Below are 17,519 nucleotides of genomic sequence, written 5' to 3' on the forward strand. Positions count from 1 at the left end.
GAGCCCAATGCGGGACTCGATCCCAGGACCCTGAGATCATGACCTGAGCCGAAGGCAGCGGCTTAACCCACTGAGCCACCCAGGCGCCCAAGAATATACATATTCTTAAAGGCATTACTGATGACAGATAAGAACGGTGTTCAAACTCTTGATGCCTATGTTTGTAATGATTTCTGATATGTTCTAAAGCTCAGCTTTTTTACACTCCATGAAAGTATTGTGGTCAATACATAGTTTAAAACAGATAATGATAATTTCCACTTTAGTTCAAGTTTAAAGAGAATAATCCTCTCCAAAGTTCAACACTAAATGACATCTAGCAACTTCCATTAAATGACTCTGTAAACGATGTAGTGTTTGTTAGTCTTGTACCAACTCACCAAGGTATCTTCTAATTCCTTTTCATTTATCTTGAATAAAATGGAAGATTAAGTGTGAGCTGTCCCCTATTGAAAATTAAGTCAAGTCTGTGAAAAACCAATTGCCCGCAAACCTTCAAACTTCAGAGGACTGTTTGAATAAATCCAAACAGTGCCGAGCTTGGCTGCCTAAAGGTCTCTGGGGTTTCTATTTCTATACAGTTTTCAAGTTTCATGAGCTCTTTTCCAAGAACAGATAAACTAAATGTTCTCCACCGGCACTGGGCTTGTTTTCACCACTTCCTTATGAGGCAGCGTGACTTGTTTTGTTTTTGTGTTGTTTTTGTTTTTGTTTGTTTTACTTCTGACACACTTCCCACGTGGTACCTCCGCATGTCCCCTGACCACTTGGGTATTTGAGGGTTGCTTCTCCACAGCGGATTTCCCTACCCAGTCCCTCTTGTCTCGGACATGCCAGCAAATGTGCCGACTTACCCACTCACATCTCTAACTCTTCATCACACCGGAAAAGCTGAGAGCGGCCTCTCCTGACTTGTGTTAGGTGTGTGCCCGGACGCACACACACCACAGCCTGCTACCATCATCGCTCACCGCCTCCCACCGGGGTCCTGCCTCTCCCACCTGCCCATACTGACCGTCCGTTCCTCATATTCATGTTTCTTGGGGTTTGTACTTCTATTACGCTCTTAGGCTTAGATCTAAGAAGCTGACTGTCTCCATCACGATTCCTTCGAAAGCGCGGTGTGGGCCCATTTCCGTGTCTTGACCCCATGTACACACAGATGGCCCTCATGTCGGTGGCCTCTCCCGGGTAGTAGTAGCAACAGGAAGCCTGCAGTTTCTACCAAGCACTTCAGATGGGACAAACACTGTGCTCTTCCCTCTAAAAGCATCATCTTGTGAAATATTTATAACAACACTTGAGGTGGATTATATGAAGGCCAATTTAGAGATAAAGAAAAATTGAGTCTTAAAAAAACAAACAAACAAACAAACATAAGTGTGTTGCCTAAGACAAGGCAGCAATAGAGTTGGGGTTTGCTAAAAGATGTGCAGACAGCCGAGCTGGCATGTGTACGTGCGTGCACACGTGTGTGAGTGGCAACTCCAGGACTGGGAGCACCCACTGGACCCTCTCCTCTCAGCATAGGGGAGCGTTGTGTGCAGTTCTGCGTTGGTCTGCTTGAACTGATCCAGTTGGTGCAATTCTCCTCATATCTGCTCCCTGGAGAAGAGGGGTCCAGGGCTTGATTTTACAGTGAACTATGGTAAAGAGGAAGTGACACTGTAGGAACTAAAGGCAGTCTGCCCCCAAATGTGCCACTTTGGCTTATTGGTTATTTTGAATTAAAGTTACTTTAAAAATAGCATCGCACATACTTTCAAAATAGCATTGCACATACCCTCCTCTGTCCCCCTGAAAGCAGGAAAAAGATCTCCCACGTGAAAAGCACCTTCCCTGTTCCAGGAGACAGGCAGACCTTCTTACGCCAGAGATGGGGAACTCAGAGCTGAGAAGCCTGTGTCAGCCCGCCGTGTTACTTTTCACTAATTGATTACCATTGCCCAAATTCTGTTTAGAGTTCCTTATTAATGGAAGCCCCCAAAGTTAAGTTTTCTTTGTCCTGTCAGTTCCTCACAGATTTATTGTTTCTTTGTCTAAAAGTATAAGAACTTCCCACCTTGGGTTTCAATTTCATTCTTGGGCCTCCGTTGCACACATAATAAAACTTTGGGGTTTTTTTTCTCTGTGAAACTGTCTCAGGTAAATTTTAATTTTTAGTCCAGCTAGAAGACCTTGAAATGTAGGGGAAAGAATTCTTCTTTCTCATCAACATCATGGTCTTGATTGCCGCAGAGACATCACTCACTGCCTGCGTCACCATGAACAAATTACATTATCCCTCTGAGTCTCATTTTCCTTGTCTACAAAGTTCAAATGGCGTCATTATTGACAATTTATATGGATATCAGATAGAACAACCTATGAAACCAGTTTGCACATTGCCAGGCACATAGCGAATGACTCAGAAATGCTAACTTTTTCCTCTCCCAGTTGTTGAGATCTGTGTCTTTAGTGCAGATATGACTTTAAATTTTCAATAAATGGAGAGATACAGAGCAAAAGCAAAATGAATTGGTTAGCAGGTTTTTTTTGTTAATACACAGATGAATTTATGTAGGCGAACACAAATTAGCATTAGTGATTCTCACAGAAGGAAGCAGAGTCTCAAAACAATGAAGGAAAGTTGGAAAAGGCAATAAGGTAACCTGGATAATTATTTCGGTAAAAGCAGGAAAAGGTGTTGGTGGGCAGTACCTTGACAAAAATTACACCAGATTTCAGGACCTCCCTGCTTTTTCTTGGCAGGGTAGGTGCTTTCACAGTACAGAGCTGTATTTTTGCTATTGTAGCCTGGTGGAGTGGAAACTCATTTTTCCCAAGAGAGATCAACATCACAGTCCGAAGGGCAGTGCACTCAAAAACCAAGAGGAATGTTTTGTTGGAAATTTACCTTCAGCAAATCCCAGAATTTGGGAGGTTCTGATTTCCCAGCTGTTAAATGAGAACCGCTGGACTTTCTAAGCAGGGTTCAAACCTCGAACCGCATGGCCCACACACACAGTGAACTTGGGCTTCCTCCAACCATGGAGGGCTCCCAAGTAGACTTACACAGTAACTCAAGACAGGCGGAGGGAAAGAAGAGTCTGCTGTAGAGGTTGAAGGCAAAACCAAAACAGACATGATGTTCTGTCTATTTGTGTGATTCATCAAAGCAATGATCAGTCGGCCCAGATTTAAGAGGCAGGAGCCCAGACACCCTGTGTTTGAATGCAGGCATCCTGAATCCTCCACAAAAGTAACGCATATTTTGTGCTCCCGATGACTCGACTCCATTGGAAGACATGGAGCCGAAGGGCCTGATGGTCATGAGCAGACTCGATGCCTGGTTCTGAACAATGACTGAGGAATGAATTCTCCGATGTGCAGAGGAAGACTTGAACATCTGAGATATGGTGGACAAGACTTGTACCTTGAACAGAGATCGGGAGAATATGAACATTCTCGTTTTCAAATACAGAATTCTCACTTTTCTGAATTAAATATTGACATAGAATAAAAAGGTACTGAAGAAACAAGGGAAGAAATAGAAGGTTAACCTTCTCTTACCTGAAAACCCTGAAGACCAAGAAATAGAGACACGAGGCAAAGGAACAATAAAGGGCAATTCAGATGAAATTGTTATGGAAGAAATTTTCACCTTATTTATTTCCAGAAAAAAAAAAATAGGTGTACTGTGTTTCCATGATGCTTAAGACTGACTGTTTGGGAAGAAATGTGTGTCCCAGAATGAAAAAAAAAAAAAAAAACCAGAAGGCAAAGTAATTTGGGGAAGAAGAATTAACCACTGATGACACTGTATGTTAATAAATAAATTTGCAATGTAGTAGGAAAAAATAAAGGGTAGACAGAAATCAGATAAATAGGAGGTTTGTTTTATGGATAAATTTGTGTTTGTTAATGGACATTGCTCACAGTAATGAAAAGATGTTGTGTGTTGAATTCAGTTACTACCTCAAATGAAAAACTGGCTTTCAAAGTGAAAGGCCCTTTGTCCCGGTGATAATTTTGTAAACTGAGCCTTGCTTCTATCCTGTCCAGTCATGGAAATCCGGTGTGTCTGTGGTTACTTCATCAACACATAGTCCCGCCCACAGAGATTGCCCCAACTATTAGGTCTGGGGTAAAACCAGAAGTGTATATGGTTAACAAGCACCTCAAATATTCTGGAAAGCGCTGCCCTATTGTAACCCAGAAATTTGACTTCTCCCCCAGACCCCCTACATACAAACCATGGGATGGATGTTGGTATGGTTAATACATCTATTTTCCCAATAAGAAGGAAAACTTCGAAATACACCAAATTTTGAAAAATATAAAAGTTGGTTACAATATTTTCTCCTTGCAGCCATCTTTTTTAAAAAATACCTCCAATAGGACCAGACTGTTAAATTCACTGAGTAGGGCACATTTTTGGCAAGACATAGCCGATCTGGAGATGCCTCACTGCTAAAAATGTGAAATCAAGTAAATATGTTCACACCCTTTGGCTTCATCTTCCATTAAAATGTAAAAAATTCTTAGCTTTATATGCCTGTGACAGTTTATCGGGATTTTCTGACAGCGTCTTGGAGGAAGGTTGTCCACACTGGACGCAGAGGATGGCAAGTCTCAAAGGCCGGGCATGCCGTGGGAAAGGGCAGACCACAGGGAGCGTCCCGGTGTCTAAGGTTAGGCTTGACAGATACGATCTTTCCCTCTCCCACTTCTGCCGAGTGTCAGGTATTAAATAAGGAGGGAATTTTATTGATTAGAGGAGTGCCCGTCGCCCGTCAGAGTGAGCATTTGCTCAGACTGCATCAGAGAAAGTGGACTTAGACCACAGAAAATTATTTCTGGTTGTTTTTTTAAAACCTGGTGTGAATCAATAAAAATACATTTCTCTCTTGAAAATGCCTTGTAAAGTACTGTTCTCTTTGAACTAATCATAAGCTTGAGCACCTGAGTGACATTGTGTTGATCTCTGGGGCTAATGTTGAAATTTCTGTTTCCAGTAAGAACATATGTCACACTCTCACCACAGAGCTTCTCAGGAAAAAACATGTTTTAATATGTAAAAGTTCCTATGGCAGGAGCACAGGAAAAGATCCATTTGAGAAAAGATCTAGGTAAGGGAGGGAGGTGGTGTCCGGAAAAATTGTAGGACACTGGAATGGGGAAAAAGGATTAGTGGTGCCTGTGTTGGAGGCCCCTGGGGAGTATTTCTGGAAGGGCTTGCACCTCCAGTCGGAGTTATTTTATAATTCAGTAAACTGCAGAAAGCTGATAGTAAAGCAAATGATTCTTGTACATAGAAATGCAAATGTATTTGTCTGGTGGGTACAACTGGTTATTGTTCTGGCTAATTACCAGCATTCCTGACTGGCTGTATGCCCTTTGAATTCTCCTTGGAATCAATTGTACCATCTTTTTTGTTCCTTCTAAATTAATGAATGAAACTAAATCCTCTACAAGTGTTCATGTTTCAAGTCCTAATTTCACTTTAAAAAAAAAAAGTTAAGCAGCAAATTAGGCAGGTATCTTTAACAGATTCTGTCATATATCATTTAACCCTCAACTTCTTTTAGCTTTTTTAAAGATTTTATTTATTTACTTGAGGGAGAGAGAGCAGGAGAGGAGGGGAAAGCAGAAGGAGAGGGAGAAGCAGGCTCCCCGCTGAGCAGAGAGCTTGTCCCAGGGCTGGATCCCAGGACCCAGGGATCGTGACCTGAGCTGAAGGCAGACATTTAACCGACAGAGACACGCAGGCGCCCCAACCCTCAGCTTCTAAGAGAGCAGATTTCAGTGCAGTATTTTACATAAAGCCTGACACATCTCCTTTTTCTTTTAGCTTCAGACAAGCTTGACTGAGCCAATGACGTTATCGAAATCGATATCTCTCCCTCGTAGTGCGTACTGGCATCACATCACTCGTCAGAACAGTGTTGGAGAAATCTACAGCTTGCAAGGCAAGTAGCTTGAAAATAGTAAAGCGGCGCCTCCATTAGCCTCCTACAGGTGGGCCAGGAGTCATGCAAGTTGCTTGGCTTGCCTTTCCTCCATTTTCATTCATCAGCTGTCACCGGCCACAGTGGGAGCTCTGAGGTTTACAGTGGCTTTTCTAAAGCTATCATTTCATAGACTCAAGGTAGAAATGTTTCCAAAAGTCACCAAGGGCTGAGGACCCTATTTGGCAGAGAAACTTGACTAGAACTTTATATGAAACCTATTACCAGAAGCTACAAGAAGCTGGTACTGGGGTCTGTTTCATGCCGTTTTATAAAGGATTTCTGTCTTAGCATCCTTTTTTCTTAATAGGATCAGATATCAGTTCAGGAGGCCAATTTCAGACTCTGTGATAAAATGCTACATAAACCTATTCACAGAAGTCTTAAGGTTTAGCCAAAATCTTGGCATAGGAATAATGCTGGAGGGCACGAGGCAGGAGACAAGTGTGAAAACTTGGCTTCTGTATTTTTCCTAACGATAAATGGTTTAATCAACTAAAACGGGAATGGTTTACCAGATGAATCAAATTAATAGATAGCAAGTATTTCATCAAGAGCAGCACAAACCCCAGCTTTGGCATTTTTTCCCTCTTATCCTTCCCTATTGTCTTAAAATGAATAACCTTATCCTTCAGATAAACTATTCAGCAGCAAGCAATTGACTAACAGCCGACCAAGACCCAAGGAAGTGGGGCCTTGGAAAAATAAGGCTAACAAAACACATTCATCCAACAAAAATTTTCTGAGCACAATAGATTTGAGTGTAATGGGCCCCGATACGTATCTGGTAAAGGATTGACTGGTATGACGTTCAGCACAGTAGGCACTCAGAATGCCTTCCAGTCATGCTTTAACTCTTGCTCATATTAACACAAAGTGTTTCAACAAAAACAACAAAATGTTTTGATGACAAGGAGACCGCAGGGGTATATTTTTAAAGCAGTATTTGCCAGGATTTCAAACCTAGACTAATGGAATTTGGTCCGTGGGAATTAATGATTAAAGACACATTCTGCAGGGAAGAACAGTCAGAACAGTTTTAGTCATTTGTAGATGACAATTACATTTTATATTTTAAATGAACCCTCTTATGGGTAGTTACTACCTTTTCGTGTTGTTGCTTTGCATGAGAAAATCCTTCCTAGGCTAGGGAGTATAGGATTTGAGAGGCCTCCTGACAGTTTTGTGGATCAGATAGAAGAGACACATACCTCGCTTTTGCTTCCTTCTACAAATGACGGCAACCACCTTCTAGAATGGCCCGAGTCATCATTTTAAGATTAGAAATAATGTAAGGTTATTTTTATTCAAACATAAACCTATATATGAAATGATTGTTAAAAAACCAGATTCAACTGAGTAAATTTTACCTATCATATTGGCTTAATTCAACGATGGTGAGTGAACAGCATGCCCTCCAGCAGATAGGAGATCTTAGGAGCTATGTATAATGAAAGACTTTTATTGGCAGAGGGGGCAGTGATAAGGAAGTTATACTGGCCAAGAATAGATTGGGTATAGCAAGGTCACTTCCGTTTAGGGGCTATCAAGAGTCTGTCGGACAGATGACCTCACTAGTACTGACCGGGTAGTTCCCACTGACTGGTCTAAAGTTCTTTCTCTTGGAGAGCTGAAATTGTAAGGAAGTTACGTGTTAAGTTTCCGGTGGGCATTAAGGGGCTTAGCCTAAGTGACTCCGTATTGAGTCAAAAATAACCTTACATTAAAAGCATTGTCTTGTTTTTAACAATATTGATGTTTAATCAAGTAAAAATAAAACCATGGAGCATTTTCATGAGGAAATACAAATGAGCAAATTTCTAAGCAAATGACAGTCAGATATTAATATAAATAAGTTCAAAAGGTTAGAATCAATGTTGTGATAACTTTGGTTCTGACAAGACTTTGGTCTGTAATTCCAGCAAATGAAAGATTGTTGTTTTCATGGTAACATGTGGAAACCTATTCTCTGAACAGAGAGCTGACATTTAGACTGATATACAACATCAGAAATAATTTTGTACACATCCAGCATAAAATGTCAGAACTTGTTTAAATTTCTCAAAACATTGATGAAGACTTGAAGGGGGACAGTGCTGACTTACAATACCATAAAATCAATAACTGGACACTCTAGGATCTATCTCACTGATATTAATTTCCAGCAAAGGTAAGGATTTACATGCTCTTTCCGTTATGATGAGCAGTTTGCATGTAAGGTCTCAATACACATTCTTCCTGGGTTGTTTATTGTTTTTGTGTGTGTGTGTAACAAAGAAATATGCAGCAACTAAATATGTTTTGTGTATGTGCGTAACAAAGAAATATGCAGTGACTACAAGTCCAATAAATATAGAATGTATTTGATGTAAATTGTATTTTACTCTACTATGGCTTTATTTTTATACTGTATGCTTCTCAGAGCAATACTTTTTGCCATTTTACCTACCCCTCATTTTATGTTTATATCACAGAGAGAGAGAGAGATAAACATCTAGATGGATAGCTAGATCATCGGTAAGTCGATTATATATGGATAGATACAGATGTAAACTTGTTAGTGATGCTTTGGCAAATCTGATACATTTTACTCTCCTTTCGTTCTCTTGAGGCTATCAAAGTAAATAGAGGACAAGAGTCTTTTGTCCGTAGTTGGTTTTGGGGTTTGGGGGGAGGGGGGTTGGTTATTGGTGTGTAATTGACACAGGCTTTGCCTCCATGGAATCAGGACAGGATAAAACTACCAAAACAGGAAATAAGAACGGAAAAGGTGAAACTTAGCACCTTTTCTTCATATATATCTACACTTTTTTTCCCCAAGAAACTACATTCGATGCCTCCCATCTTGAGTTACTTTATAATGCAAGAAATTGCAGAAAGCTAAAGAAGTACATAGTCTGATTTTCCAGAGTCAAAGGAGAAATCAGGCAATGCTGGGTGTTACATCGTCAAGTAAAGTGTAGGTAGCACTGAGGAATAAAAATGTATCTTCAGAATTTTTCATCATATTTTCTACATTCTAGCTGTGAAGGTGAGATCAATATGAATTAAATTCAGCGGGCTTTCGTTCAGAAGATAAAGGGGGAAAAGCTTTCTCTATCTAAAGCTTCATAGATTGGGATTCATTAAGAAGCAGCACATGTACTAGAACTGAGAAAATATTCATGGTGTGAAAACAAATCTATTCCACATTATGACGTACCTCTACCTTTGATTGCCTGTCGCCCTCAAAACTGTACTTGCTCAGTTTTAGTGGATTCATTATTGTCCTCCATTCTCTAACTATAGGAACAAGATACTCTCTAAGAGACCAACGTATCCATACTGACATCTAAATAAAATAAAATAAATAAAATAAAATAAAATTGACATCCTGCATTACTTTAATGTTTGGAAAAGAAGTGCAATGTAATCTGCTAAATCTCTCCATGCTACTCCAGAATGATGCTCTGAAAGTGTAAGTTTTTCTGGTTTCTGTCTTGTACTCCAGCTCTCTGGAGTCAAAAGACTAAAGAAAAGAATAATTCGCCTTAACAAGAGCAAGTTAGCTAAGGACTAGGCAGCTACTATGGAAAATCCCCACTGTAAGGGGCTTCTAAGAGATTGAAGCAAGACACCTCTTCTTACAGAAGGTGTGAGTAAAGACTTCCTGTTCCCAGTTTTTGCCAGATAATAAGGATGATTAGTTTGTATTAGAAAGTAACGTTGCTTCTATTTCTCTGTTTAACACGTTTATGAAAAATGTTTGCATCACAACACACTGTAGAGATGCTATGTCTAGACATGGGGAAACCATTCAGTTCAAGAGAAGGAAACATGATTTTGAACTCTTGACTCAAAGATAAGTGCCACTTCTTTAATATTGCTAGAATTGTGATTTTGGTTCTAAGGCCTTCAGCAGATGTGTTGAGAATACAAGGAACATTCAGAACAACAACAACAACAAAACAGGTGAGAGGGTGTTGGTTAGAGTTTTCCTTCCTTTGGAAGGTCATCACCTTGACTTGTAATCACCGTTCTCATAACTGTATGACAGATTGTGTGGCAGAGTCTTTAAATCGGAATTTGAGAAGATGGCAAAGCACTTACTGAAAATGACAACTCAATCTAGTAAAAACCACCGATGGTCCCAGGCTCACAGCAGGCACTCACCGAGTCTTTGTTAAATGAATGCAAAAATGAATTTAAAAATGCATTAGAAAGGATGGACTAGCTCTTCTCTTCCCTGAGGAAAATTCTCACCTGTCCTGCGGAAGGAGTCCTCATGCTCGGTCCCACACACAGCCCGTCCAGGGCCCCGCCTTCCCCTTGCACGCGCTTCAGCTTGTCTGCTTCTTGCTCGGGGACTGCCTTGACTCCGCAGATGCTTGCTCCTGCTGGTCTGCATTCGGCAAATACGGGAGGTGCCATGAGAGGCTTGGCCCCATCCCCATAACCCAAGAGCTGGGTTTCTGCCTCTGTCTACAGTCTGCTTTCCCTCCAGAGAAGATCATCCACCAGTTCCACTGACATGAAGGGGGGATGAGAAGGTGGGCAGAAAAGGGGCTTTGAGACCACGTGCTGTCCTTACATTTGGCCTGATACATTGCATCACGTGTTTTTACGCAAAATTATATGGGATATACTGCGACTGGGTTTTGAGCTTGAACAACCTCACTGTTTGAATCAAGGACGATGGGGGGGTGGGGGGCCGCTTGTGAAAGTGGTACCTTTTGGTGAGCACTGATTAATATGCACACGCCAGCTCCGAATCGCCTGCCCCCTCTGCCCTCTCTACCTCTGTAATGAAGCTGCGACCGCCGTGTCAGCACAGCGCGCGCCTGATTCCACGGGAGGCATTTTCACTTGCCGAGAGGGCATCAGCGGCTCCAATTTCTCTGAAGGACAGGATGCAAACAGGCAATTAGAATTAGAGATAACCTTCAGAAAACAGTAAATAGAATTCTGACATAGATTAGGGAGGTAAATCAGAGGATTTACTCACTCTTCGCTCAACTATGACCCTCTGTCCTTTCCTGCCCGTTCGGTTTCAAGTTCACGCTGTGTGTAAATCGCTTAAATCGAGCCCTTCTGTTTAAATTTTCATCATATGATGTTTTCCGAATTGCAAAGCTAATAAAATCCTTGTATAACAAGTGAAAGAAAAAGGAAAAGAGAAAATTGCACCGATAAAAGGAAAAAGGAGCCTGTGTTGGTTCAGTGTTTGACCGTGGGCTGGAGGCGAGTCAGTCAGCACCAGCGGTAGTGGACAGAGGCCTCGCATGTCCTCCGTGAGCCCCAGCCTACTGGTGGCCCTGTGGTCACAACCCCCAACAAGTGGGCCATTTGCCAGAGTCAACGCTTCTAGTAAACCTTCTTTATGAGCAGTTACTGCATGTCCTTCCTTTAGAAGGGTAAGGAGAGGGCAGCAGATGCCTTCCTGGATATCTGTTTTTGAAGGTAAATGAATTGATTGCTCCCCAAAATAGACATCATAGAAATGCTCCGAATGTCCTCACTGTGAAATGTTCGTTACATCCACAGTCCTCCCTAACCACTGCCTTTGCCACACTCCCCGATGTTTTTGTCTGACTTTAATACCACCACGTATTTGTTCATAAACCCTCTTCTTCCTTTCCTTGTGAGGTAGCAACTCCAGACGATCTTTATCTCCTGGCTCAGCCAAACGTAGGGCGCCATTGTTGAGAAGAAGGGCCGTCTGTTAAAATATTGCTTTGGGGAGTTAAATAAACCTGAGTTTGAATATCAACTTACCACTGCTGAGTTGGATGGCTTTGGGTCATTTACTCATCTTTCTAAACCTCATTTTCTTCATGTCTAAAATGAGGCTGAGTTCCTATCATGGCATTTAAATGAGATCATCCATACTGGGTGTAAAGATTCACTAATTATTAACCATTGTCAATCTATTGAAGGCAATTCAATTTCCACTAAGATGTTTTTCTCTGACAAAGGGAAGTATGCTCTCCTATTCCAATTTATTCTATTATTTACTTTAAAATTATTACAGAGTTTCTACTACACCTTAAGAATTTTGTTTTGTTCTAAAGACTTTATAAAAGTCTAGCTCTAAGAAACGGATTCTAGCTTTTACAGTTCTAGAAAAACTAAATCTAACTCTAAACCTAACCTTAAGTTAAAAAAAAAAAAAATTTCAGGCTTAAGTCTTCAGCTATTTGTTTTCTTCCCCTCAGTGAGTTTAAACAAGACATTTATGCCCCAGACCCATGCACCCCTTCCCCCAGGCCTTACAAGGCTCAGTCCAGGTAGCCCAAGGAGAATTAGACCCTGTTTTTCAGGCCAAGGAATTGCAAATTCCTGGAAGGACTTTATTCAGCATAGTGCAGAGGCAGTGCCCCCAACCTCACCCATCCACCACCTGCCCCCCAAGATTTGTTCTTGCTAATCAGCCTGCCCTGACTGGAGACAAGGCTTTCTGAGAAATTTCTTTCTTCCTGCACTAAGGTAGACTGGTTTTGCTTGAGCCACTCAATTTATTCTGTCTTGGGATGCATTTTCTGGCTGGACTAAAGGTGAAAGGCAAGATTTAGATTGTTAATTAGGTTCTCCTGACATAGCACAACACAAAATCTAGAGACGCTGCACGGTGTAAAATATAACAAGTCAGCCATTTAATCACTGTTTACCAGGTATGTAAAAGGAGTAGATAGAGATAGATAAAGGTAAAAGACTCAAGACTTACCAGATGTTATACAGGATTAGTGTAATCTGTGAGTGGTTTATTAAAATAAATTGTTTCACGCTCTCTAATTCAAACCTGAAATTGAAATTTGAATTAAACCTGAAACCTGGTCTCTATACTTGATTTTTTTTTCCCTCAAGCTTCCCCCCACCCACTTTCTAAAAAATATATAGTAAGTAATATATTAAGTTCAGTATTAATCAAACTATGATGGAAAAAATACATACTCCCTTTTATTCAGTAGGAAATAAATCTAGTACAAAATATTAATTCAGGGAAAGGTTAATACAGCCATGGCTGAAGCTTAGCTGCCTTTGTCATGTGTGTAAATGCATGTGCACACACGTGTACCCACATACACAGGTGTTTGCACACACACACACACACAGAACCATATGGCTCATTGCTGTTGTGTATACATAATTGTACCTATTAGGGTACACATCACAAATTATAAAATACATAGAAGAACCTACAGGGAAAATGTTCAATTATATCTTTCTCCCTGACCTGTTTCCTGTTTTGTTTTTCCCTTCAGCTATATCTGGCCCTTCAACAAATACCCTATCCCTGGTTATAGGCTTAATAATTGTATTTTGCCTGGATTTTTTTATTGTCCTGTGTCTGCCAAACAGAGAATACAGCATCCTAGACCTGATAATGACTGGAGGATAAGAAAAGACAAGCAACATCAGAAATCAGCATCACTGAAATGACACCTGCCAGGGAATAAATTGCAGAGTTCACGTAGATTTAATCCTGTCCATCAATGAAGTTCTAGGACTTACCATACTGCCCTACAAATAACGGACAGGGATTGAAAGTTTGCTGTTACAAACTTGAAACATCTGATATGTAAAATCTAGGATCTTGGCTATATAAGTTTATATAAGAGAAATTTATGTTAAGAATGGAAGCCATGTGCATATGTGTTCATACGTATTTAACACAGGAAGAAGAGTATAGTTTTGGAGTGTTTTTAGAAATTATTGGTTGCCATTGCTCCATTATATTGGATCAGTAAGGAGTTTAGAACCTTCCCTTTATTTTTGTAACACTATTCTAATACAAGAAGGAGAAGTGCAATGCTAAACTTTAAGTGATATGTCTTTAACATATGCTCAAAGGTAAAAGATACATGACTTCAAAAAAACAACAAGTTTTCTTACTGATAGCAGAACTCTGTGACAGAAATTGTTCTTCAAGTCCTTTTGCTCATCAGAAAATTCCATTCTTCCAGATGAATTTGGCAAGTGGCTTCTCTGGTGTACCGTCAAGGGATAGCCATGGCCTGGGGCCCTGTGGTACCCATTGTCGAATTCTGTCTGTGCTCAAAAGCGATGGCTTAGAACGCCCTGTGCTTGTATCTGTACCTGTAATTAGTACCATCCTGATCAGTGGACACTTCTCTTGGAGAACAGTTTATCATTCATGAGTTCACTTGTAAAATATTTTGAAATTGTCTGAGTTTTTGGTAGTAAAATATAGTATAGTTTTTAAATGTACACACACACACACACACACACACACACACACACACACATTTTTTCCAAACAAACAAATGAAGGAAATCCTAGAGTACAATCCATTTTCTTTTCCAGCACGCCTCTACATTCCTGCTATAGCCTCATTAGGGCACATCATATAAACTGAAGAATGTACAAGTGAAAATCACCATATGCTATTCATTCATAATCTGCTCCCTGTTTCCTGGGCTCAAGGATTGACTCCAACCTTCTGAAGTCAGTGAGACACTAAGAATCCAGAACTCAGAGACATCCTCCTTCGCTGGGTAATTCACAGGCACCTGCCAGTGTTTAACCACAAGTAATCTTCCATTCAACAAATGTGCAGGGGGAAACTTCCTCACTGGGGTCAACAGAGATGTGCATGTTCCAAGACACAAGCGAGGACCATGTCTGAAAATTCTTTATAGGAAGGAGAGGGATATTTTATTGCAAAATCTGCTACCAACAAGATATGATGCCACATAATTTCACATATATAACCTCATATAAGCCACACTCTTGAGAAGCTAGATTGTTATGGATTCCGTTTTTATAGATGAAGAAAAGGCAGAATCATTGTCCATTCACTTATCAAGCACTTTATACCCTGTCATAATTGATGATCTTCCCAAGAACTGTCTGGAATACTATTGTTTCGTTTTACAAATAAGGAATTTGCCCTCTCCCTCTGCCTCTTCCCCTCTGCCTGTGTGCACACGCTCTCTCTCAATTATATAAATCATTAATATGAATACGCAAAAATTACTTGCCTAAGGGCCAAAAGTAGTAATATCAAAACACACAGTCTTTCTTTTTTTAGCATAACAGTATTCATTATTTTTGCACCACACCCAGTGCTCCATGCAATCCGTGCCCTCTCTAATACCCACCACCTGGTTTCCCCAACCTCCCACCCCCCCGCCACTTCAACACCCTCAGATTGTTTTTCAGAGTCCATAGTCTCTCATGGTTCACTTCCCCTTCCAATTTCCCTCAACTCCCTCCTCCTCTCTAACTCCCCATGTCCTCCATGCTATTTGTTATGCTCCATAAATAAGCGAAACCATATAATAATTGACTCTCTCTGCTTGACTTATTTCACTCAGCATAATCTCTTCCAGTCCCGTCCCTGTTGCTACAAAAGTTGGGTATTCATCCTTTCTGATGGAGGCATCATACTCCATAGTGTATATGGACCACATCTTCCTTATCCATTCGTCCGTTGAAGGGCATCTTGGTTCTTTCCACAGTTTGGCGACCATGGCCATTGCTGCTATAAACATTGGGGTACAGATGGCCCTTCTTTTCACTACATCTGTAACTTTGAGGTAAATACCCAGTTGTGCAATTGCAGGGTCATAGGGAAGCTCTATTTTTAATTTCTTAAGGAATCTCCACACTGTTCTCCAAAAAGGCTGCACCAATTTGCATTCCCACCAACAGTGTAAGAGGGTTCCCCTTTCTCCACAACCCTCCAACACATGTTGTTTCCTGTCTTGCTAATTTTGGCCATTCTAACTGGTATAAGGTGATATCTCAATGTGGTTTTAATTTGAATCTCCCTGAGGGCTAGTGATGATGAACATTTTTTCATGTGTCTGATAGCCATTTGTATGTCTTCATTGGAGAAGTGTCTGTTCATATCTTCTGCCCATTTTTTGATATGATTATCTGTTTTGTGTGTGTTGAGTTTGAGGAGTTCTTTATAGATCCTGGATATCAACCTTTTGTCTGTACTGTCATTTGCAAATATCTCCTCCCATTCCGTGGGTTGCCTCTTTGTTTTCTTGATGGTTTCCTTTGCTGTGCAGAAGCTTTTGGTTTTGATGAAGTCCCAAAAGTTTGTTTTCGCTTTTGTTTCCTTTGCCTTTGGAGACATATCTTGAAAGAAGTTGCTGTGGCTGATATGCAACAGCAATCAGACAACAAAGAGAAATAAAAGGTATCCAAATTGGCAATGAAGAAGTCAAACTCTCTCTTCCTCAGATGACATGATTCTTTATATGGAAAACCCAAAAGACTCCACCCCCAAACTACTAGAACTCATACAGCAGTGCAGTAGCGTGGCGGGATACAAAGTCAATGTACAGAAATCACTGGCTTTCTTATACACTAACAATGAAAATACAGAAAGGGAAATTAGATAATCTATTCCATTTACTATAGCACCAAGAGCCATAAGATACCTGGAAATAAACCTAACCAAACGGGTAAAGGATCTATACTCGAGAAACTACAGAACACTCATGAAAGATATTGGAGAAGACACAAAAAGATGGAAGACCATTCCATGCTCTTGGATTGGGAGAATAAATATTGTTAAAATGTCTATACTGCCTAGAGCAATCTATACTTTTAATGCCATTCCGATCAAAATTCCACCAGTATTCTTCAAAGAGCTGGAGCATAAAATCCAAAAATGTGTATGGAATCAGAAGACACCCTGAATCTCTACGGAAATGTTGAAAAACAAAAATAAAACTGGAGGCATCATGTTACCTGATTTCAAGCTTTGCTACAAAGCTGTGATCACCAAGGCAGCATGGTACTGGCATAAAAACAGACAAATAGACCAGTGGAACAGAGTAGAGAGCCCAGATATGGACCCTCAACTCTATGGTCAAATAATCTTTGACAAAACAGGAAAAAATATACAGTGGAAAAAAGTCTCTTCAATAAATGGTGCTGGGAAAACTGGACAGCTATATGTAGAAGAGTGAAACTCGACCATTCTCTTACACTGTACACAAAGATAAACTCAAAATGGATAAAAAACCTCAACGTGAGACAGGAATCCATCAGAATCCTAGAGGAGAACATAGGCAGTAATCTCGACGTCAAACACACAGAGTCTTTTTTTTCTACTTAGAGGGCCACCAGGATAGGAAACTTCTGTAACTGACCCAGGGGAAAAAAGTTGAAGAAGAGGTAGAATGAAACATTTGAAAATTCTAACCTTCTGCCCAGTTACGTTCTCTTTGAACCATAATCAAGGTTTATAAGAACTATTCCTCTGAAAGCAGACAACAGCTATTCTCAAATGTGCTTTAAATGAGACAACCCAGATGGAAGCCATCAAGCCAATGGTGGAAAATCCACAGTATTCAAAGTCAAGTTCAAAATGGCTTGGGCACTGCTTTTAAAAATTTCACATGACAGCCTTGCTTCTTTTGTGGAACAATTAAAGCACATGGTTCATGCAAATTCGTTAGTTTAACTCATGAGAGTTGCTATTACTTTTCATTATTGCTTTTCAAGCTTTCTAACTGTTTTACAGCAAGTCCAATTGTGTCTCCCTCAATTCCAATTTCTTCAGAA

The 17,519-nt window shown here is 40.4% G+C and overlaps 1 protein-coding gene across 1 annotated transcript in view; it reads left to right on the top strand.

Annotated features, from left to right (window-relative positions):
- Positions 1-17,519, top strand: part of DOK6 (docking protein 6) — a 380,026-nt gene that overhangs the window by 299,384 nt on the left and 63,123 nt on the right. The window contains exon 7 of the mRNA XM_059409807.1: positions 5,834-5,951. Coding sequence (XP_059265790.1) covers positions 5,834-5,951 — 118 coding nt within the window. The remainder of the gene's footprint in view (positions 1-5,833; positions 5,952-17,519) is intronic.

The sequence above is a fragment of the Mustela nigripes genome, chromosome 8 (genome assembly GCF_022355385.1).
Source record: "Mustela nigripes isolate SB6536 chromosome 8, MUSNIG.SB6536, whole genome shotgun sequence".
In the NCBI taxonomy this organism is placed as follows: Eukaryota; Metazoa; Chordata; class Mammalia; order Carnivora; family Mustelidae; genus Mustela; species Mustela nigripes.